Source organism: Phlebotomus papatasi, chromosome 3 (genome assembly GCF_024763615.1).
Source record: "Phlebotomus papatasi isolate M1 chromosome 3, Ppap_2.1, whole genome shotgun sequence".
Lineage (NCBI taxonomy): Eukaryota > Metazoa > Arthropoda > Insecta > Diptera > Psychodidae > Phlebotomus > Phlebotomus papatasi.
This window is the reverse complement of record NC_077224.1, coordinates 46,663,064-46,687,552: the sequence shown is the minus strand read 5'-3', so window position 1 is coordinate 46,687,552 and position 24,489 is coordinate 46,663,064. Positions and strand designations below refer to the sequence as shown.

At 35.6% G+C, this 24,489-nt stretch overlaps 2 protein-coding genes across 2 annotated transcripts; one reads left to right on the top strand and one right to left on the bottom strand.

Moving 5' to 3' along the window:
• Nucleotides 1-2,667: 2,667 nt before the first annotated feature.
• LOC129808009 (ubiquitin carboxyl-terminal hydrolase MINDY-3 homolog) lies at nucleotides 2,668-9,889 on the bottom strand. Its single transcript, XM_055857644.1, has 3 exons — nucleotides 9,629-9,889; nucleotides 8,432-9,398; nucleotides 2,668-3,671 (listed from the first exon to the last, which is right to left on the bottom strand). Exons 1-3 carry the CDS (start codon nucleotides 9,744-9,746, stop codon nucleotides 3,362-3,364), a joined length of 1,395 nt encoding a protein of 464 aa, XP_055713619.1. The 5' UTR covers nucleotides 9,747-9,889; the 3' UTR covers nucleotides 2,668-3,361.
• Nucleotides 9,890-14,229: 4,340 nt separating this feature from the next.
• LOC129808008 (fl(2)d-associated complex component) lies at nucleotides 14,230-21,747 on the top strand. The gene is made up of 4 exons (XM_055857642.1): nucleotides 14,230-14,470; nucleotides 14,553-16,491; nucleotides 19,983-20,287; nucleotides 20,900-21,747. Exons 1-4 carry the CDS (start codon nucleotides 14,396-14,398, stop codon nucleotides 21,629-21,631), a joined length of 3,051 nt encoding a protein of 1,016 aa, XP_055713617.1. The 5' UTR covers nucleotides 14,230-14,395; the 3' UTR covers nucleotides 21,632-21,747.
• The last annotated feature ends 2,742 nt before the right edge of the window (nucleotides 21,748-24,489 follow it).

The following is a 24,489-nucleotide window of genomic DNA, read 5'->3' as shown; positions in this document are numbered from 1 at the left end:
ATCTAGCTTATCATTTATCAATCAGCTTTCAATCAGTTAAAAAGCATTGAGGCATTCATGGTTCAGGGGATTTACTGATGGACAACTGATTGGACTGATTAGGATTATCACTGCGTTGTAGTAATTCTCAGGGTCTTATTAGAGTTTTCCTGATAACTCAATTACAAGCTTTTACGATAGCAATCTTTGTATGCAAATTAAAAAATTGACAAAATTGTAGTTCTACTTCTATCTAGTTCTATACTTACCAAATTTGATTTTCTTCTAAACCTTGTGATACTTAAGTTTTTTATCAATTTCAAATTCATTAACCCTTTAAGGTCGATTAGATCACCGGTGACCCAAAAATGAAATTTTTCCTACGGTCATCTAAAGTTGTGTATTGCTCTGAAAAGTCAGAAAAAGTAATTTTTTCTGACCCCCTTGTTTTTGACCCTCCCGTCCTTAAAGGGTTAAAGGTTTAATTTTAATGTTTGCGGACAAAAATCCTCAAGCATCGTTAAAATTTACAAACCTGGACCGTATTCTCCAGATGTGAGAGTTTGATTTTGTGGGAAAAGCCAACTCTCCGTGTGGAACTCGCCTATTTGGTATCCACGAAATTTTTGATTGGAAATTTTCTCATCAAAAAACCGGGGAGAATTCTCGAATGGTATTCCAAGTGAGAGTTTGATTAATTTACATAGAAAATAAGCAAATAAATTAAAATATCGCGTTTTCTTTTAAGTTTTAAATTGTTTTTAAATGATTATTTCACTTAACAAATACAATCTCCATATATTTATAATAAATTTCAATGAAGTTTTTTTCTTAATAAACTGTGCAGGAATTTCGATTTTTTTTCTTATTATCTCTAATTATTTTTCTAATTTTTTGAGTTTGATACCAATCATTTTCAAAATTGTTTCTTATTTTAATATTATTTTGTTTCAGCTCTCGGAAATAATTTAATTTTAATGATTAGATCTTTGATTAACTCTTTCCGGACCGCAGCATATGCTGCAAGACAAATGCGCCATTTTTTGATCAAAAATATCTAAGCTCAGGAATTAATTGAGGTCCTACAAAAAATATTTCACATTTGGACATCCTTATAGTATGTAATCATCCACAAGAATCGGAATTTTATCAGTCCTGAATAATTAAAAAACATTGTTTTCCACAGAACATTCATATGCTGCTTTGAGTACTCAGAGTCCCAAAAGAGACGAAAGAGTTAACCTATTTATATTCTTAATAAATACGAAATTGAACAGATATTTAGCAGCTTACTTGGCCGTGAATTCTTTAAAACTTTTTATGAAAACTGTTTTTGGCGAAAACTCGTAACCTCTTAACATTTAATATGCCTCGTCGCTTGAAAATTGGTTCGAAAAATCACAAAAAATACAAGAAAATGTGAAAATATTGAAAAAATAAATAATAAGAATTGCTGCAGAATAATATTGCAGAGAAAAATATAATGTGGAAATTAACTTTGCACGTTTTTTTCTTTTCCGATTTCCTGTTGGTATTTTACTTATTTAAAAAAAAAACGCAAATTTTAAATGAGAAATTTTAAATTATACAGGAAAATATATGTGGGAATGAATTTGGAATGATTTCACTGGAAACGCAGTACCCGATCAGTAGAAGAAATAAAATATAGAGTTCTGTTCAAGGGAGGAGACGTACTTTTTCAATAATGAAGTTACATATTATTGAATTAAACTATTTATTAAATTAAAAGGAGAGTTTTCCTTCAATATCCCCCTTTCCCAAATCTTACATTGATATGAATCCAATATTCCTTGTCAAATTGTTAAAAAAAAAAGAAAAATCAATGGAAATTAGTTTTTTGTTACAAAAATCTCTGAAAATTCACTTTAGCATTATTTGACAATTTTAAGAAAATTTATACCAAACCACAAGAAAATGAGAAAACCTTTGTACGTACAAATAGGTATTCATAATTGAATTGGTGCAAATGCAAAGGGCCTTTTTTTTAAGTTTTTTACTGCAGTAAAATATTAGAAAGAGAAATTTAACATGAAATGCCGTTGCAGTCATTTAAGTGTTAAGAGGAGTTGCGATGAATAAATCAAAGCTTATAACAATTTTATTTAATTGTTTATTCGTTCCTTGAATTTATAATTACTTCAGTATTCAGTTTTTTTGCGACCAAAAACAGCGCGCGGAATGTCAAAAAGCGATTCCTACAGAGTTCCACACGAAAATTTCGCATGATTCTCTCCGATATTCGTGGATACGGAGAGAAGGCAGATGGGAAAAATAGGCGAAAATGTCACGGAGAGAAGCCCGCGTAAAATCTTCTCTCACAAAGTGGAGGATACGGCTCCTGGTACCATATTCTTCTTAATGGCCTCCACGCATTGGAAGCAATTGTTCGTAAAAACTTGAATTTTTGAAGAAAATTGTCAGCGTTATGGCCTCTACACACTAGAGAAATTTATGTCCATATTGAAGCAAATTCCCTACGCTTTTATAGGATAAACTCTTCAATATGGACATAAATTTCTTTAGTATGTAGAGGCCATTACGCCTGTATAGTTGGAAACGTCAAAATTCTGTCAAAGATGAATTTTTTGACGAAAACTGTGCCCAATGTGTAGATGCCTTAAGAAGCTTTCCCAAAGCAAAAGAATTCCTAGGAGCAGAAAAAATCCATTTGAAACGTCTCATTGATTTTTATTAAAATAATCAGATGAAATATTGATGTCAGCCTCGAAGAAATTATTTTTTGCGTAGAATTAAATATTTCCTTATTAGCAGATTCTCTTCTAAAACTTATTATTTTCAACAGAACAAAGTCTGGGGGGTTCACAATAGATTCTTGACAATTTTTTTTCTTTTTTTTTTCAATGCTTCACATTTTGGCATATTTTTTTCTTTTCAATAATATCTAATACGCGAATTTACCTATTTTTTTCTTTTTTTATTATTATTAATCTTTAATCAATTACAATAAATTGTTCATAAAATCGCACTGGGGTGAGAAAAATAAAAATCGATGAGAGATCCAAGATACAATTATTTCAAAAAAAATTTTAACGTGTTAGAAGCATCTGGCGATGGAAGCAACGCTGTTTTTGTGCTGCCAACATAAATAACTTAAATAAATTATGCAATATTGTTGTCTCTAAATGAGGATCCAAGGAGGAAAGTTTAGTGACTCTTTTTTTATGCACACACTCTTTCTCTCGTATAGAGCACAATTGTGGGGAAACCTATTTGGGGTTTATATTTCTTTCTTTTTTTCTTTCTTTCTTGTCGTTTTCAGGAGACTCAAAAGGGATTAGTGTGGTTGTTTTTTTGTTTTCTTTTTCTTTTAAAACGAAAGATTCTGCCATCCAAGAATTGGTCAATTGAGTGATGGAGTACGCATCTCTTGCCAATTCACCTCAATATTTGGCCACTTGGTCTGCAGACACATCAACATGGGATTCGAGATGTTGCACATGAGCTTCAGGTCACTCTCCAGGAGGATGGCCACGCCACGACTGTACTTTACCTTATTCCCAAAATTCGATCCAGGAATTCCATTGTAGTGCCACAGCACAAAGGTATCTGGCATCGAACGCTTCTCCTGTGGAAAGAATTCGTCCATAAAGCCGTTCAACAGAATGATGCCTAAATTCTCAGGATCAAGCTTTGAACGCATTATATCGACGCTGAAAGTAAAAAGAAAAAGACGAAATTCTCTTTGAAAAATTTCAAGTGTTTCACTAATGAGCAGATAAAGTGACTTCTTGCAGAAATGTGAATAACATTTAAATTATTCACACCAAGCCCCATAAGGAAATAACGTGATAGCGAAAATTGTCTTACGGGTGGTGAAGATTCTTTATGAGGAAATGTTGATAAATGTGATTTAAGTGCTACTTCCAGTAATTAGTCTTTTTTTTTTCAAAAGTTCCCATGTTAATTCTTTTACTATACTTAAAGCCAATAATTTACCAAAATTTTCATTCTCTTACCGTGGTATTACACTAGAGAATTTCACATTAAAATTTTAATGTGATTCACATTAATTGTTGCTCTTATATGTTCTAATGTGCGATTTTTGACAGGAGCTTTTAAAAATTGATTCATTTAGTGATAAAAAAGTGGACTCAGGTCACAAAAATTGGTTTAAATAGATTAAAATAGCATAAATACGATTGATAATTAATGAGCAAATTAATGAGAATTGAGCAAATTTTTTGAGCAAAATTTGGTCATTAAATTTTCATCAGGTACTACTTTATTGCAGTGATTCGGGTAGTTTCTGCGCCATAATTTTCTCACCAATTTATTCGTGATTAAATTGTGATAAAAGACCTTGAAAAAGATCGGTGCAGAGAATAAGTAAGAAAAAAGCTAAACAAAAATGTAGTCGATCTATATAAACTTCTAGAATTTCGTGGTCAAGGAAACCGTCATTTGGGACTACAACTGTCGGGAATAGAAAAATAGAGGCAGCCGATCTGATGGTTTTCAGGCCGTTTGCGACAAATTGAGTCACCAATCGCCGGAACTCACACCTCAGTCGAGATTTGGCTGATATTGACTTCCTCATTTTCGTAGTCTTCTTTTGAAAATAAAACCCTACGATTTGAAGCAACTCTTTAAATTCCTCCGAAGTCATCCGGAGAAAATTATTACAGTAGACTCTCTCTCAATCGGGCATATGGGGCAAAATGTCATCCGGTTTATCGATAGATTTGGGCGTCAAAATCATTGTAAATTCCACAAAATTCGCTCAAATATAAAGAATCACGATAAAACAAGAGGAACTACACCGAATTTGAACAAATTTGCTTGAAAATAAAACGTGAAAATTGTCAACAAAATTTTGCGCCCGATTGAAAAAGAGCCGATTTAGCGAGAGTCTACTCTCTCTAAATGCAGAGAATTTCAACGACACCATGTGAAGGTCGCGTTAGGAGCCAAACTCTCGCCCACAACCTCCTTCTTCTCGCTTAGCGGGTCCTTTTCCACGACATAAAAGTAGCGTACAGGAGGCAAACTTCCTCTTCTTCACTAAAATCGCGTATTTTCGCTCAAACGACTGAAGTGCTTCAAAAACAAAAACATTCAACTGACAACCCGTGTGCCATCGTGACATTGAGCAATTCTAGCAATGTGTCTTGACTAAATCAGCGATTTTGAGTGGTTCTAGAAGTTTTAATGAGCAATTTTTCACTTTAACTTTAATGTGAAATTTTCTAGTCTGATAACTCCGTTAACACACTGAGAAAAAAAAGAGGCTACGATTAATTTTTTTTCGTCATAACTTTAACACTTTTTAGGTGTAAAAATATATCAACACTTTTTAATGTTAATTTTACACCTTTTGAGGGTAAAATCAACATGAAAAAGGGTAACTTTATCCCATAATATACCTTAAAAGGGTAATATTTACACCGATTTCGGATCAATACTGCAGGGTAAAATTAACATTTCTGGAATGTTATTTTGACTTTTTCGGATTTCTCTCAGTGCATCTTAATATTTTTTTAGCACTTTACTTTTCTCAAGATTTTCTGAATTATCGAATTTTCTTTGAGTTTCTCAAGTTTGAACGACGACGGTTGAATTCAAAATGTAAAATTTGATGTTATGAGAAGAAAGTTTTACGTGGAGTCTGAATTAAATTCATTTTTCTCTGGTGTTTCCTCAATATTATCGTATTATATTAACTTTCGCAACAAATTCCAATTTAATTCACAATAAATTACATGGATAATATTCTCTAAAAGTTATTTTTCTTAATTTAGGGAGAGTGCGGAGAGGGCATTTTTCATCAATTCCGTTAAGTTTTTGAAAATATTGTTCAAATTTAAGGAACTCTACTGTAAAACCTTCAAACAGTCGTGACAGAAACCAAAACAAAGAAAAGTCGATAATACAGAAGCACTTGAGAACAGTAAAGTTCTTAAAAACCAATTACACACAGTCCCAGGATTATGCACATTTTCGGGACCGAAAGAAAAGCGCATCGAGAAAATTTACATACTCGCAGGAGACTTTTTTTCAATAAATCGGCCGTAGAAGGAATTTCACGCGGAGTAAAAGTAGTCAGAACAAAAAGATACAACTGTTTCAAAGAAATGCATTAACAAATAGTACCTTTTTTGGCCAGAGTTCTTCAATAAATTGATAGAATATTCAAAAATCTTACCTTAGCCAAAGAAATTAATATTTTATTCTAAAAAAGAAGCGCAGTGCCGAAAAAACTTTTGAGTTTATTTGCTGTTTTCTGTCATTGTAGAATGAATTAGCAAATAATACTAATACAAAATAAAAGCCAATTTAATAACGAAAAGGCAACCGAAAACCCTAAATTGGCAACCTACGTAGTTTTAAAGATATCTCGTGAAATGTGTACGAAAACAGGGAAAAAATTACACTAAAACTGGTCACATTTTTCAGAGCTAATGTCACCCCCTGGTTGTATTACTCCACAAGAGCTTTCCAAAACACCAAAATTTTTCAAGTTCTGATAATTAGAACCGGAGATATGGCCATTTGAAAATTAAATTTTTGACCCCTTCTAACTCGGATCAGGGCGGTGCGGTGGTGGGGGGCTTAAAGCGTTAAAGACTAAGATTAAGGACGAGACACTTTTTAAAGACCGAAAATTAACAATAAAAATAAAAAGGGGTTCATTACCGGTTTAGAGCCGATTGGAAGCGGTTTAGTTTGCCGGAAACTCCAAGACCTTTCTAACGAGCCCAAAACATGACCCCATTTGCTTGATAAATACACATTAACTAGTGTCGTTTTAACCTCTGACTTTGAAAAACCATCATTAGGAATGATTCAAAGGTATTTTCTTCTATAGTAATTATAGTAAGTTTTCTGACAATACTTATGAATGATCATTCTCACTTTAATGAAAAATATTATGTAAGTAATTGTAATTTCTAGTGCCAAGATATTTTTGTTTAAAAAGATTAGAAATATAAAAAAAATAATATAATAGAAAATATATAAATATAGTAATTTAGTACTGTATTTATCATGAAAACAGTGACGTTTCCATTTGGAGTAGCGAAAAATTTCCATTTGGAGCAGGTTTTAAATTAGCTTAATTTACCCTAATTAAAATTCATGATGAAAAATTATTTTTTTTTATCCATCAATTAGAAGAGAAGTCGATATTACAAGCATCGTTTGATCGATATTAGGAGCGTATTGGTAATACCAGCGTCTACCCTATGAAGCAATTTGGTCTCTAGTAGACCAGTAAACACCAAAAGATCATGCGATAAACTAATTCACGGAAGGCTCTATCTCGTGATTTCGAGCATTTCGCAAAGTTGAGACGCTTTGCCATCTCATTTTTTTTTTGTTTTTTGTTTTCCTTTAACTCTTTCGTCTCTTTTGGGACTCTGAGTACCCAAAGCAGCATAATTATTCAGAACTGATAAAAATCCTATTCTTGTGGATGATTACAAACTATAAGGATGTCCAAATATAAGATATTTTTTGAAGGACCTCAATTAATTCCTGAGCTTAGATATTTTTGATTAAAAAATTGTGAAATTGGCTTGCAGCATTTATTAATCAAAAATATCTAAGCTCAGGGATTAATTGAGGTCCTTCAAAAAATATCTTATATTTGGACATCCTTCTAGTTTGTAATCATCCACAAGAATCTGATTTTTATCAGTTCTGAATAATTTAAAAACATTGTTTTTCATAAAATATTCATATGCTTCTTTGGGTACTCAGAGTCCCAAAAGAGACGAAAGAGTTAAAAATCAATAAAATTAGTAATTAATTTGTGAATTTTTAATTCAGTCAGGAATCATTTTATTTTGTTTGTCTCAACGAAATATTACGAGCGATTTAGTTTTTTATGAATGCTCATTTTCCTCATGAGGTTCGCTATGAATGCTAAGACGGCGGTGGACACTAAAAATTATAACTCTGACACTGATTTTCAATAGAGACTTCGAGATCTACTTTAAGGCCTTTTCCACTTTGTATTAATACGAAAAATAACTATTGCATAAATTTTATGCTTATATCATTTTATTTAATGAAACGCAATAGCTGTGAATGATGCATTGCAAGTAAATAAATTGAATGGCAAGGTTGGAAAGAACTGCAAGGGAAATAATTTATTGATTTGATTGAATGTAAGAAATGACAGAGCAATAGAGAATATTTTTGCCATCTTGGAGTAAGTAAATTTAATGTTTCAAAAGGAATTCACTTTCTGCTGAATATTTAATTAGATTTTAGGTTGAGTGAGAGACAGTCGTAAAATAATTAAATGCATATAGGAAGTTGATTTATGGGAAACATTCTGTTTCAGGAGAGAATATTTTCATATTGGCCCTGGAAGTCGCGCATTTGAGGATGAATCATCATCCGAAATAGCACACAAATGGCAATAGAACAAATAAAAAAAAAACATTATGGTATGATTAATACTCACTATTCTTTATCACTGACCAAATCCAATGTACAGAGTACATCTTGAAGCACCACAGACGGGATGAAGTTATTGCCCTCGGGATCGTAGCTTTTGAAGACTCTCCGGGCAATCTCACTGGGAGTTTCTGGGGACACTAGGCGCTTTTCTGTGCTAAATAACACTGAGAGATGCGTCTCACTGGCCATCACCCAAACAGGATTCTTTGGATTCTTGTAGAATGATCCCACTGTGCAGTAGCGCATCTGTTCCATCGTTGTGATGAAACCAATGTCTGACTGCTGATTGATCCCACGCAATTTTAATCCCCCAACATCTTCATCATTGTCCCAGACATGAGCCACTGCCCTCCCTGTTAACATGAGATTAATTAAACCCTGCGATCCGTAGCCGTACGTTCCATGAATCAACGGCTCTGACGTATCATTGAGCTCCTGCACAACATTCTCAATACCCTTGGTCACGAGTACCGAGTACAGGAACAGGAGGACACCGTACTGTCCGGACAGGAGACTGTGATTCTCCATGTAGAACTTTTCCACTTCATCGATGGACTCCATGTCCTTAATGGTTAGTCTCTCGTGAAATTGATCAGGATCCCAAGTACCCGGCTGACTGTCTGATGCCTCGGGCACTTGACCAGGTGCTGGACTACTTGGGGACTCGCCAGTTTCGGCAGAATTCACCCGAGCAGCATCAACAACGTCACTTGGAGTACCTTCATGGGCATCATCAGTTGCCCTAAGCGTAACTATCCGGTACTTTGTCTCTTTACACTTCATAAGGATATTGCAGATGGCCTGAATCAATACTGTTCTGCATTTGTCGGCTGTGAGGTCGTAAAAACTGTAGCCCGGAGTATCCATCAGGAGGATCTTGAGGAGGAAGGCTTGCACAGGAGCAATAACGGCACACGGACCTCCTTGACACTGCACCAGAGCTGATGGCTCAAGTTCACTGAATTCAAAACCTACCCAAAACCAGAGGATACCCATTAAATTCCAGGAAAAAAAACCTCCCCAAAACACTCTTCCAGCTTCAGCAGAAATTTTGAGGTTATATCCCTACAAATACCCTTTTCACCCCCAAATTTCCCAGTTTCAGCAAAATTTTTTGCCATAGCAGCTGGGGCAGAGGGTAACCCAGGTGATGCTCAAGAGAAACACAGGGAAAAAATGCTGGAAAAGGTGAAAAACTCACCTTGTGACCATCGCTGAAAGATCGTTTGTTCGACATCATTTGAGCCCCAGAGCAATGTGCGAATATTGCGCAATTCCTGACGATCCTTCGTGGATAATTCATCTAACCGTTCTTCCATGGTATTCCACTTTAACTTATGCACACCGTCACTGAGGAATTTTCACGCTAATTTGCAAAATATGTCCATTCACAGGGAAGAAATTTTTCTCCACCAAAAAATAATTCTCGAATGTCCCAAAATTTGTCCCAAAAACATTTGACAGCCATTAACAAGGGGGAGATATTAGGGTCGGAAGTGGTGTACAGGTGAAAATGAAGTGCTTGGAAGTCTTTGAAAGTGGGAGTGTTCAAAAGAGTCCGAAAAAGAGCGCGACGATAAGTCCATATTGAATTCAGAGCATAAAGAAAATTATGATATTGATAAAAATTAGTGCTATATTATATAAAATGAGTGCCCAAATTAAAGTTACAGTAGAGTCTCCTAAATTCGAACGCTCGGGGGGTATTTTTGACATTTCTCACCTCCCAAATTCGAACGATTTTTTCAAAACTAACGAAATTTGTGTGAGATTAAATTGTACTTTGAATCAAATTTCCGTACTTTCTCACAAGTTTTAGTGGTAACATACTTCCTTTTCATTTTACACGACCATAATGTATGTAAACATTCAGGAAGAAGCACATAAATATGATTTTCATTCACCAAGAATACGAACTTTCTAACATAACCTCACAATTGACATTTTGAATCCAAACGGCGTTCGAATTTGAGAGATTCAGATTTGAGAGACTCTACTGTAAAAGCACAATAATTAAATTTGAGTAGAAATTTTATAAGGAAATTAGAATCAGAGTGAAATCAGTAAGAGAAATAAAATTTGAGGTTAAATCCGACGGCGTACCCAATGAGTTCATGCAAAAGCAAGCAGAAAAACCCCCACCGGCGAGAAGTGTTGCAAGTTGCAAATTTTTAATGTGGGGACAACCAGATGATATTGGAAAAGAAATAGAGGAAGCAATAAACTGGGACCACAAAGTTATTTAGACCGGAAGGAAAATCTTGGTGACCAAGACCAGAGGAAACCTTTAAACATGTCAGAAGTTGAAAAATTGTTTGCAGAAAAAATGGGAAAATTCTGATCACAGACAAAACATCTCAGTAAATAGAAGAACTCAAGAAGATCACAAAATAGGGAATATGACGGTGAAAATAGATTAACGTGGAGCTTGGAATCAGTGCAAAGCATTTAATCAGAGACGAGTAAATGATATAAATGGGACAAAAAAAGAAAAAGTGAGCATAAAAATATCATGGAAAAGTAAATCGAAAGACATATAAAGAAGACATATTTTAATTCGTTAAATAAACAAAAAGTGAGCATATAATAATTAAAAAAAACAGTGAACGTTAAAAAAGTAAAATAAAGTGATAAATGAAAAAAAAATTTAAAATCTCTAAAGTGAGCGTACAACATGGCTATATGGACCTAATTGAGTCCGACAGCCAAAAAGTAAAACAAAAGAAGAAGAAGAAGTTCAAATATAAAGTTTTTTTTGCCTAATTACGTTTTTTTTAGAGTACGTTAGTTTTAGTTGAGATTTTTTATTCGAGCGACAGTATAATTTAAAGAAATTTGTTGAAATTTTCAAGTTCGGCTATTACAGTAGACTCTTTCTCAATCGGGAATATGGGGCAAAATGTCATCCGGTTTAGCGATGGAATTGAGCGTCAAAGCCTTTGTAAATTCCACAAAAAGCGCTGAATTATAAAGAATAACGATAAAATAAGAAGAACTACAGCGAATTTGAGCGAATTAGCTTCATAATTAAACGTGAAAATTGTCAACAAAATTTGTCGCCCGATTGAAAAAGAGCCGATTGAGTGAGAGTCTACTGTATAATGAAATGGAGCAAATACGCTCAAACTTATTATTATAGTGGCGCAATAGGCAAGACCGTTGGTCTTGGGCGGATGAGACCTCTGGCTCGATTCTGACAGTTGTGAGTTCGAGTCCCGCCCGGTGCAAAGATCTGAATGTTTAGAAAAAGATAGTTTCACTGCGACATAACGTAATAAAAATGCACCGCCTCTGCCCAAAAAACTCCGGGAGCATGGAAGAAGCATCCACAGCACGGGGAAGGCGCTCCTGGGCGGTCTACACATGGACTTAGCGGATTCTTCCAGTACGGGATACAACAGCAGAAATATAACATGATTACATTGTAACAAGTATTCCGACACGATTAATAATAATAATAATAGTTTAATTTGTGTCTTAATTTTTCCCAGGAAAATACTCAGTTGAATAATAATTTTCCTTAATTTTTGCAGGAATTACAAATTCATGTAGTGGCTCGCAAATAATGACAAACCATTGCAGATGACTTTCAATCAATTTGAGATAATTTTTTTTCTAATTTATCGTATTCGTGGGACTTTTTCGCGAATGTCATTAAGCGGTATCCCATAGGTTACCTCTACCATTTTTTGTTTACCTGTTTGCATTTACTGAAAAGGTTTTAGTGTATTATATCTCTTCGATGCCAAAAGTATTCTTCAAAAAAGTAGATTTGTGTTTTTGAGGACTATTACAAAATGAGGAACGAAAAGGTGCATTTGTAATATGTCTGAAAGTATTGCATTATTTTCTTCTTCTTCTTCTTTGTTTTAGTTTTTACGGCTGTCGGATTCAAATAGATCCATATAGCCAAACTAACCAATGTAATACGATTTGTCACATATTATTACTTTGTTTTACAGGTTGTTTGATAATTTGGTATTGCTTTGATGATTTTAATGTAAATGCATAATTAGAGATCGGACATTTCTTTTCTTTCATGAAATTATAGATCTTTTAAAATAAGTCAAGATATAACTTCAATACATTTTGTGTATCAACAAAGTAAATTTATGACAAATTTTATATCTTCATTTAGACTGATGATTTTAATTAAAAATATGATCTTGTTTTATTGTTTTAAAGAATTTTGAATTAATTTTCATGTATAATTTTTATTTTCAGCATTGTTATATGGTTTTTATAGTTTCATTGCAAATGCGTATTTAAGACCGCACAGTTCTTTTTCTTCTCTGAAATTACAGACCTTCAAAATAGGTCAAAATATAATTTCAAAATAGATTTGTTGTTTCAAAGTTTTTCTTGTTTTAGTTTAATTGATTGTTATTGTGCTCGAATTTGAATTATATATCTGATTCTGATTATATTCAAGTTTCACATTGTTTAAAATCAAAATATTTGCATTTGCAATCTTCAAGAGGAACTTTAATTAATTTTTTTTAAAGTAATTTATCAATATTTAATCTAATTTAAAGAATTATCATCTGATGTCGTGAAGACTCCATTTGTGGTGTTAGAAATTCGTATGGTAGACTTCTCCAGTTTTTGGTTGAAAATTAGTTGATTCGTATAGTCGAAATACGCCTATCTCTTCTAACAACGTAGATGAGATGGTGATACCATCCGCCATCTTAACGCGTGGGTTTCTTCCTTGGCACATGTCTAAGGATCATCACGTTTTCCTTCTTCATCCACCTGTAGATCGTTCATCGTGGTGTAGTTTTCTTCTTTTCTTTACTGAATATTTTAGTCTGTGTTTTTTGAACTTTTTACTGCATTGATTTTTTATTTTTAAATCTTAGTTTGCACCCAAATCACACTTTTCTTTTTTTCCCGATCTTCGACATCACTTTAAAGTTTTAAATCTGTAAAAAAATTTACAACCACTATCGTTGGAAATTTTTGCACGAGCGCTATGATTGTGAAGTTTGTGTATTGGTTGTGTATTGTCAATTTTATAAAATGGCTTCCTGTTTATAATTTTGATTGTAGAGCAATTTTGTTCGGTTTATGTGTATTATCTGTGAAAAGTCTCTGTATTAAACAAAGAAAAAAAGAACAAAAAAAGAAAAAAAAACATGAAGAGAGGGGCTGAGACTTGAACCAACAGCCTTTGCGTTGATCGTCTCGCGTCTTCCGGCTGCGCCACGAACTTGTTTACTTTTCTTAAGCAAATGGCCAAGAGTTGCATCGTCAATGTTTCTAATTTACATGATGCTTCTTCTGTTTTCTGTTATTACATAATTATTCCTCATTTTTTACGACTGAGGCACATTTTAAGAATCCAATGAATGATTCTAGAAGACAATTAGACGGTTAGAAATGCGAAAAATTACTAAAATCTTAGAAAAATTGCAATAGTAAACAATGAAATTTTGACAGTTCTCACACACACAAATTTCATTACACAAACTTAATTTTACTAGCATTAGGTTAGTATCGTACTACAAATATGATAGTAATTTTACAATTTACAACCAAAATGCTTGTGACAATACACAACTTTTCCCATACACAACTTTATTTCTCACATAATTTTTTACTGTACAACACTATATTTCACAATCTAAGAAAATCTAAGAAAATGTTAATTTTGACGTCTGTTTACTTCAAAGTATTTGGGAGGAGTTGCATTATTTTCGAGAGTGTTGCCAAGTTCTGGAAGTGCGAAGGTCTCTTCTATACAAATCGTGGAAGTGCCTGGAAGTGGTGTACACATTTTCACCGAAATATCTCCCCCTTGGCCACTGACATGCGTCCCAAAACGCACACATATACACAAGAAGGAAAAATTCTTGCAATCCTGGGAAAATTCTGAAATAAATCGTGGAAAACTTGTGTTTTCCTTGATTATTGCATCAATATTCAGTGCAGCAAATATGCAGCTGTACATTAGGTATTAAATAAGATGTCAAGTAGTGCTAAATACTTTGCATCGGTTGAGCTTCCAAAAGACGCCACATCTCATTCCATCAAACAAAAGGTACTTTCCCCAGATTTCTAATCGATTTCCGAGTGCTTTGATCTCAATTTGGTTTTTTTTTTCTTTTTCGTTGGTATTGCAGCTATTGGCCGGTGGTTTCAGAGATCCCTCGAGGACGGGGAATCCAAGTGCCACGGCTTTGGAGGATGCTGAACCAGAGGTGTTAGAGAAGAGACGAGACGAATTGCAAAAGGAACTACAGAAGCAACTCAAAATGGAGTCGCAGGCCAAAAAATCAGCCCGAAAGAAAGTATCAGTGAGCACAAAGACATCTTCCGACAGCAGCAGCAGCTCAGACAGCTCCAGCAGTGGCAGGAAGAATTCTAGCAGTGATGATTCCTCATCGTCTTCCAGTTCATCATCTCGCGAATCAAGGAAGAGGATGCTGAAGAAGAATATGAAGAGGAGAAGGGCATCTAGTAGCTCTTCGGATGATCATCCGCCTTTGAAGAAAAAACTCACAAGTCGCAAGCATGGATCTCATAAGAAATCCATGGTGAAAATTCATGCTAAGAAAGTGTCATCTGGCAAGGGGCGTAACTCCCGGGCACTTACACCAATCTCAATGGGCAGGAAGCGCAGTATTTCGCCCCAATTGAAGACGAGTCAGAAGTTGCAGCCGAAGCAGAAGTCAATCTCCAAGGAGAAGCATCATTCGGGACTCGTTAAGGAACGTTCCCGGGACACGAAAGATCGGGAATTGTTGCGTGAGAAGGAAAAAGTGAGACTTCATGCTAAGGATCGACTGAGGAGTAGAACTCCGGTCAAACCTCGTGTTAAGTCTCGCAGTCCTCGGAGAAGTCCACAGAGAGCCCGGGAGCTGAAGCGCAAGAGCCACGAGAAGCGCTTGAGCCCCTCAAAAGTCCGTGGGACTTTGAGACGGGATCGCAGTGCTGACAGATTGTCAGCTAAAGGGTCAATGAAAGAAGTCTCACGGCGCCATGAGCCTCCGGGTGCCCTCAAAGAGAGAGACAGGAGAGACAAGGAGCGAGCAGATCGAGAAGCAGCTCGGAACAAAGAGAGAGCAGAAGCTCTGGCACGTTGCCAGGAGCGTCAGCGAGAGCGAGAGCGCCTCGCCAAAGAGAAAGAACTGGCAGAAAGGGACAAGGCAGATCGAGGAAAGATTGCCGATCGCCTACTTCCGCGTCCGGCAGAAAGAGCCATCGCCCTGGCGGCCAGCCGAGGTGAAAGCCACGACAAAATGGACAGAGATCGTCCGAGGTCTCACAGTCGCAGCAATGTGCGCGAATTCACCGATCGTCCGCCGTACGATGCACGTCCCGGAGGAGATCGGCGATACCATGAATCCCCGACAATTCGCCGGGAGCGAGAAGAGAGGCACGAGAAGTACGTGATCGTGCGAAATCGTCCAGAAACTCGAACTCCTCTGACGTACGATGCCACACGACGAGCTCCCCGGGAGGAACATGAAATGTACGGAGAGGTTCCACCTCGATATGAATCCCACGAGGATCGTCATCTGACTCATGAGTACTCCTCCACGAGGACACAATATGGCACAGAAAGAATCCACAGAGATCACGAATGGGACAGGAATGTTGATCAAAATCGCTATGAACGTCCAGATCTCATGACCGCAGCCCGTCCGACCGTGCAGAATGATTGGGAGAGAAATGATATTCCCATGACATCGACCATGGCCAGGAGCAATGAGCCCTATGTCGAAGCTCCGGATTGGAAGGTGAATGAGCGTCCGTGGGAGGAGTCCGGAGCAGGAAAGCCTGCAGGAACTTGGCAAGGTGGCATGAAGGATGAATCCTGGGAGGGATATCAGGAGCGTGACACGTGGATTGATAGGCATCGGGATGTGGCTGATACGGGAGGAAGGCGCTGGCCAGTCAGAAGATCTGGTCACCAAATGATGACACAGGGAGACAATGATACCAGGACTGAACCGTATCGTCGGCCGGGAATGTCTCACACTCATGCTCCTCACATTCAAGGGGATCACATGAACATCATGGGAGGCGCTTCCTCTGGGATTTACCATCACAATCCAGGTCAGTGGCTTTCTAATCTAAATCGCTTTCATCTCTTTGCAATAATCTTGGATTTAAGTTAAAGCAACAAAACCTTATCCATTGGACTTCAATATCGCGTAAAACTTTCAATAATCTCATCAATATTGCAAACAACACAAAATTCCAGGTCCCCTGAATGGGCTAAAACTTGACAGAAGTATTTTCCAAGCACCCTAGAAAAAAATAACAGGCAGAGAATTAGGGGAAGGCTTTCAGTCGAGATAATTAAGTTTATGTAATATGAAAAATGGTTTTTCGACTGTGGCGCCCCTAGCGTTGGTCCTACGAAGTTCAAGTGCTCCAGAAAGTTATAGCGCTTTGCGAGACCTTTAATTTGCGCCCTCATTCGTCATCATCGGTTAAATAGAACTGGAGATATGGCATTTTGAATTTTGGGAACTTTGACTCCTCATCCTCCTCATACCTCTGAACCTATTTCAACCAGAGCGAACTCACGCCACTTTTTGGAAACCTCATAGCCTAGACTACAACACTCTAAAACTTGATTAACTTTCATAATGGCGTTTTTAAGAAAAATTAGTTTGAATTTCGATGAATTTTGACGCTATCGCAGCGCCACCTGTGGTGACTTTTTGAACTTCCATCTGAAAGTGCTCATCGAGACGAAACCAAAAAATCCAAAATTTAGTTCAAAATGTTAATTAGAACCGGAGATAGAGGCCGCTCAATATTCGAACTTTGACCCCTTATAGCTCGGGTCAAGGGTTATCGATCGACTTAAGTATTTTTTTGTTTGATAGGTATAAACTGCGGCTACAATATACTAAAATTTGAGCCCGATTCGCAATGGAGTTTTTGAGTTGTTTAACCCTTTAAGGACGATTGGAACACCGTTGTCCCACAAAGAAAATAATTTTTCCTGACTACCTAAAGTTATTTTTTCTTATGTCTGTACATAATTGTAAAGTAGAAGGTTGAAGGAATCTAAAATATTTTTTGCAAGTCTCTAGATATTTGCTATGTAGTAAATATTTAAGCTCAAAAATGGCAAATTTTTAATTTCTCAAATTCATTGATTTTATTTATTTTATTATACTTCCAATTTTTTAAGCAAAACCCTTTTGGGCCTTTTGGCAATAAAAACTACAATACTCATAGGGTGAAAGGAACGTTTATTGACACTTTAAGAACTCGTGTCAGCACCTATTTACACCCTACTCTGTACCATTTGGGATACGAAATTTGAACATCTCTGTTTATAGTAAAAGGTATATTACAGAAAAAACGTTATATTACTTATATTTTACTAGATACATTAAATAATTTTCAACATTTTGACAAAAGTGTCAATAGGGGTTTCCTGTCGAACAGACGTTCATTCGACCCTACGTAATATTTTTCATTAAAGCGAAAAATATCATTCATTGGCCAGAAAAATTACTTAAATTTTTGGGCTATTTTTGTCCCTATCGTTCATAGAAGCACAAAATACACCGAATCAGATTCTGTTGGACTTTCTAAGGTTAAATGTAAGACTTGTCATTAATTATGTTTCAGTTAAATTTTTATTGTTGATTTTCAGTCCGTAAAAAGTGTCTCGTCGTTAAAGGGTTAATCAAAGGTCCGATTAATTGCAAAATCGATTTTTGAAATTTCGATGTTGAATATTTCGAAAACTAGACGATGCTTTTTCTTTAAATTTTAGTATGTTGTAGCTGAGATCGAGACCTTTCCAACGATGGGTCGTACTCCTCCCTCGATGTTCCCTGACTTGAGGTATAACAAGAAATGTCTTGACTGGACTGCATTTTTGGTGTGTCTGAAGGTGTGAAGCGATTTTGACAAAATTTTAGTACATATTATATCTTAGATCAAGATCTTTCTAACGATTGGTTCCATCCGTTTCTACACGAACCCACTGTACCCGAACCCTTACTATATCCAAATGGACCGGACTCTATCTCCAATGTTTATTAACCGATTTAAATGAACTTTTTTGTTGGCCTTCCCAACTCAGCCTATTTATAATCGAAAATTACCAGTGATAAGCCTAGATAAGCTTATGGTAGCTGAGATTCTTTACAGGTGACCTCGAAATGCGTGCAACTCGCGGTGCTTACAACTCAGAATTAGTGAAAATTCGATTGTGAGTCGAATTTTGATTACCCAGGCGACTTTATACGAAAATACCGGTGAATCATTCCTAATGTACAGTAGACTCTCTCAAATTCGGGCATATGGGACCGAAATGTCAGCCGAATTAGGGAGAAATTCGGGCGACAAAGTTTTTGAAATACAGTAGACTGTCACTCAATCGGCTCTTTATCAATCGGGCGACAAATTTTGTTGACAATTTTCACGTTTAATTATAAAACTAATTTGCTCAAATTCGCTGCAGTTCTTCCTATTTTATCGTGATTCTTTATAATTGAGCGTTTTTTGTGGAATTTACAAAGGCTTTGACGCTTAATTCTATCGCTAAACCGGATGACATTTTGCCCCATATTCACGATTGAGAGAGAGTCTACTGTACAACGATTTTCTATTCTCGTGTGGATATAGATATTGAGTTTACACACTCATATAATAACGTGAATTGCATGAAAATCCTTCAATAATGCAAAATCACATAAAAACTAAGACAAACCATGTCAAATTTGAGCATATTTGATTCATTTGATAATCATAATCAAACTTGAAAAATGACAACAAACTTTTTTCAAATGTAACCGCTGCCCGAATTAAAAAGTAGCCCGATCTTAAAAGAGCCAAATTTGCGAGAGTCTACTGTAGACTCCATTTCAATTCGAATTAAAACACTCAGAACAGCTTTTTACGTTTTTTTTTTTATTTCATCCACTCTCTTTGGCGTCCAACTCAAGTCTGTCTGTTCTTCGTTGTTTGTCCGTCTTCGTCTGTTCTAAACGACCTCTCGCGTCAATTATTCTAAGTATCGTCCGTCCCGTCCGACCACACTAATAAGGTTTTTCAAGGTCAAAAGTTAAAAAGACCCTAGAGAACACATTTACTAAGCGAAGGGGTCATGTCTGGGCTCGTTGGAAAGGTCTTGGAAGTTCCGATAAAACTGAACCGGTTCCAATCGGTTTTGAACCAGTAATGAACCGGTTCATAACCGATAATGATTTTTTATTCGAAATTCAATTCTATTATTCTTAGAAGTATTTTAGGGGATCTTTTGTGTGATTTTTAAATCGGTTTAAATCGGTTGAGAACCGATAAACAGTAACTGATGCAGTCGTAGTACTTTGTTTCACAGTGAAAGACTACTCATTTAAATTTTGGGAGTTCATCTAAAGAAGTTTTATGTAATTTTTACTTTAGAAGCTTTAAACTTGTGGGAGAATTTTCTAACGTGCCCTTTGTTGTTTGCTCTTTTTTTTTGAGTTTTAACAATAAAATGGGTGGGAAAACTTTGTTCATAAAACAAAATTCTTCTATTTCTTGTGAAGAAACAATAGAACTGCAACGGGAATTAATGTCTTTTATAGGTATGCGGCATGTTCAGCAGCAACAGCATGCTGGAGCACAGGACATGGGTATGGGAATGGGAGGAAAGGATTATGGGAATGTTTCGTCAACATCATCACATTTCCCACTGAATCCACTCATGTCACAGACACCACTCAAACGCCCTCGAATTGGCGAAGAAGTGACAATGCCCGATGCAAGTGCTCCATCTCAAGAATTACCACCATTGCGAAAGATGCTGAAGACACCAAATACATCCGAAGAGGCAATTGAGGATAATTTGAGCGAAATAAGTGATGATGCTGATGATATATTGAATAGTGTGGTAAGTTATTGTGCATTAAAGTTATAATAAAAAAAAACAAATATATTTATCTGGATAAATTGATGAAACAAAAAAAAGAAGAAGATGGAAAGATGGAAAAATAGAAAAAAAGAAAACAAAATCATTTTGTTGACGAAGTTAAAAAAAAAAAAACTTGAAGGGGATACAAAGAAAATAAGAATGTCCCCATTTAGAAAAGGCATTGAGAGAAATCTACTTTAACGAACACAATTCCGTGGTGCATGCACCCCAGGAAATCAGAGTGCAGAATGTTGGAAGTGAGATTTTGCCAGTTGCACCACAAGATCATGGTTTATACTCAACATCCATCCATAGAGCTGATAATCAATTAGTAAGATTTTAGATTGAATGTCAAATGAAGTTCCTTTGCCTATCTTTTTTTCTCATTATTCTCCTCAAAATATTTAAATATTTTCTTTTTATTTTTTTTTTTAAAGTTATTTTATTATTTTTTAAAAATTATTATCTGGATAATATTGCGTGAAAGATGTATTTATAAAATTAAAAATATTTTCTTTTTTTCTTTATTGAAAATTTTGAATGTTGATTACTATTTTCTTTTTTTTGGTGTGTTCTTTATCTTTTCTTTAGGAAAATGCCAGTGAAGAAAAAGATGGAGAGAGTGTGACGAAAGAGATTGGGGATGAGAAAAAGATTAGTGAGGGAGGAGGGAAAAATGTCCAGGAAATTGTGGATGAGAATAAGGAGGATTTGGGGGAGAAAAGCATAAAGGATATTCAAGATGACTTCAATTTGGGCTTCGAGGAGATTTCTGATGGGGAATTGGAGGAAGAGGCTCGGGTTAAGGGGCTTGGTGATGCCCTTGGTGTCGATTGGACGAGTTTGGTGACAGAGAGTCGTGCAAGGGATCAGGCAAATAGGAATGAAGTGACATCGGTGCGTCAGAAGTGGAAGTATCATGAGGTATTGCTGAATTTGGGTATTTCGGTGAAGATGGCTGGAGAGGAATTTACAAGGGAACTGCTAAAGCGTGCCAGGGAAGCAGCTAAGGAGGATTGTGCAAAAAAGGGGCAGGAAGTGGTGAATGAGGAGAAGAAGGTAATTGAGATGGAGGGAGATGCAATATCGCATCATGTGGCGGATGTTCAAGTGGCAAAGAGGAAAGCTAGTGAAAGGAGAGCTCGACTCATTTCACAGGCATCAGGATGCTTCAGTCGAGCTCTCAATGCACGCAGAGATTTGCAAATTCGCCGTCAATTGTGTGGCTTTCCCATTCAAGAGGTGCACTATTGCTCGGTTAGTCCTGAATTGAACAATCTGGCTGTGCAGCTCTTCAAGAAGGCAACAGCAGCCACAACATAAGAAAATAGACGCGGTGTTCTATTAAAGTTAATTATATTACTTAATGTAATGAAATTTATCAAAGAAAATTGTAAGAATTTCAGAATAAAATTAAAAGGTTTTGAATCTTAAAAGGATAACTTGGTGTTTTAATTTCGTTCAACTGGAATGCGAATTAACCCTTTAAGGACGATTGGAACACCGGTGTCCCATAAAGAAAATAATTTTTTCCTAACTATCTAAAGTTATTTTTTTTCTTATGTTTGTACGTTTTTGCAAAGTAGAAGGTTGAAGGAATCTAGGATATTTTTTGGAAGTCTCCAGCTATTTGTTATATAGTAAATTTTTAAGCTAAAAAATGACGAATTTTTAAATTCACGTAATAAAAATTAATTTTAATTATTTTTTATACTTCCAATTTTTTTTAAGCAGAACCGTTTTGGAGAAAGAAACTATAATACCCAAACATAATATTTTTCATTAGAGTGAAAATTATCATTCATTGGTATTGTCAGAAAAATTATTTAAATTTTTAGGCTATTTTTGTTCCTATCGCTCATAGAGGTAAAAAATACACCGAATCAGATTCTGATGGATTTTCTAAAGTTCGATGTAAGACCTTTTACTGATTTTGTTTTTCAGTTTTATTTTTATCGCTGATTTTCGGTCCGCGAAAACTATCTCGTCGTTAAAGGGTTAAGGGATATGAGAAAAATATATGTATAGAGGAGACTAGGGCAGAATTAGCCAGCAGATGAATTCAAAAATAAAATTAAACAGTAATGGCTCCGGCACACCTATTAGATCAGGAAAATTTCATGTAATCAAAATTCGCATCGATTCCATACAGTCAAGTTCCTCAAATTTCGACGGTTGAGTTCAAAACGTAAAATTTAAGGTTATGTGAAGAAATTTTTGCGTGAAGTCTGAATTAGAATTATTTTTCTTTGGTGTTTTCTCATAAATACCGTATTATATCAACTTCCGCAACAAATTCCATATATTTCACAACAAATTACATTGATATATTCTGTAAAGGTAAAGTTATTTTTCTTAATCTAGGTTAAGTGCATTTCACGTGAATTCTGTTACGTTTTTGAAAATATTGTTCAAATTTGATGAGTGAGAAATATGTCATCTACAACCCCCAAATGTTCAAATTTGAGGAACTCTACTGTAAATGATTTGCATCTGTCTATCTTATTCTTTCGAACTTTTCTTCTTCAGTTAAGACGTCTACACATTGGGAGCAATTTTCGTCAAAAATTGCATTTTTGACAGAAAATTGACGTTTCCCCCTACAACGCTGCAGGGAATTTCCTTCATAAAAGCAATTTTTGACAAAAAAATCTCCCAATGTGTAGAGGCCATTAAACGTTATAACAAATCTTTCGAGTAAGAGACGTGCATTTTAATTTAATGAAATTAAACTGACCTGAAAGGTGTGCCAGGGGCATAAATGTACAGATACAGAGGTTTGCACAATATTCGTCCTGAAGCGGTCTTCAGGTTTAGCCCAATTCATCAATTCATCAAAAGATTTGCATAAACTATTCCACTTTTTTGGACTTGAAATTTGACTTAACCCTTTAAGAACGATTGGCTCACCAGTGACCCAAAAATTAAATTTTTCCTACGGCCATCTAAAGTAATGTTTCGCTCGAAAAAGGCGGAAAAAATATTTTTTATAACTCCCAATTTTAAACCTTCTCATCTTTAAAGCGTTAACTAAATTTAATTTGGTGTTATGTTCAAAAGAAGAAGAGTACAAAAGAGTAAGATAGACATGTTCTAAACTTTTAAGAAAGAAAGGGATATGAATTTTAAATTTATAAAATTTTCCTGATCTAAAAGCTGTGCAGAGGCATAGGCCATAAGCAATTCGTTTCAGAAAAATTTGATAAGAAATTAGAATAGTTAAGCTATATGGCTAATATCCCTCGATCTCCCCTACACAATCTCCGACTTAATATCAGCCCCTGGGTAAATGTACCGTTCCACGCGTACAAACGTTTTTTCGTAGAAATCCTTCGGATTTTAGTTTTACTTTTGCTAAAGATGTATTATTCGGAGAAATAATCCACAAGCCAATTTACAAATTAGGTAAATTCAGGAACAAAAGGTTTGTATTTGTAATTTATTGAATGAATAAAATTACAGATCTCCGAAGCGTAGAAAATGACAAACTAATCATCAATCCACAGTATCGGCCAAAAGTTTCTTGACAAAGCTATGTTCGAGAGATCAGATGGAAAAAATTGCTTTTTCAATGGACGATTTCCCTTCCTAACTTCTTGTAACTTCTTTGAATTATAAATTAACAAAATACACATTATTTATTATCACTTTTATATGTTATGTCGCTCCTTGGAAATTACAAGGAGCCAACTCAATCTGAGCCATTTTTCAGGAGACAGCATGAAAGATTCAACTTTGTATGAATAATTATCTCAATTAAGTATGTTAATAAAAACAATTTAATTCTTTTCTATATGTATGAGCATTATTATAAACATCGAAAAAATGTTTTTTTTTATGACTTAGCTCTTTGTCATTCTAAACGATGCGCAAATTTTCATGAAATTAGAATGACACGGGATCAAAAGCCCACTGAGGAAGACCCATACCGAGGGTTGAAAGCTTTGGAGAAAAATTTAGTCTTTGATTTGAGAAGAAGGCAATCCTCTGACGAACATCGGAAGAAACTGAAGATAATATACAACTGCGTCAGATACAGTATTTATACATAACATTCATAAAACCGGTCTGTGGCATCCGAGTGGAAATAATTAGATAGTTGGGTGAGGGTGAACTGAACTGAACGTTTATTCAATCCTTGGTTTATATACATTTCTGATCCTATTGTGGCGGAAACGGAG

What these genes read in the sequence shown, in the direction of transcription:
- LOC129808009 (XM_055857644.1), bottom strand. Translation starts at nt 9,746, where the DNA reads ATGGAAGAACGGTTAGATGAATTATCCACGAAGGATCGTCAGGAATTG. An exon ending in CTTTCAGCGATGGTCACAAG is followed by an intron (nt 9,399 to 9,628) that starts GTGAGTTTTTCA and finishes GGTTTTGGGTAG; the next exon opens with GTTTTGAATTCAGTGAACTT. An exon ending in TTGGTCAGTGATAAAGAATA is followed by an intron (nt 3,672 to 8,431) that starts GTGAGTATTAAT and finishes TTTTACTTTCAG; the next exon opens with CGTCGATATAATGCGTTCAA.
- LOC129808008 (XM_055857642.1), top strand. Translation starts at nt 14,396, where the DNA reads ATGTCAAGTAGTGCTAAATACTTTGCATCGGTTGAGCTTCCAAAAGAC. An exon ending in GATTTACCATCACAATCCAG is followed by an intron (nt 16,492 to 19,982) that starts GTCAGTGGCTTT and finishes TGTCTTTTATAG; the next exon opens with GTATGCGGCATGTTCAGCAG. An exon ending in ATGATATATTGAATAGTGTG is followed by an intron (nt 20,288 to 20,899) that starts GTAAGTTATTGT and finishes TCTTTTCTTTAG; the next exon opens with GAAAATGCCAGTGAAGAAAA.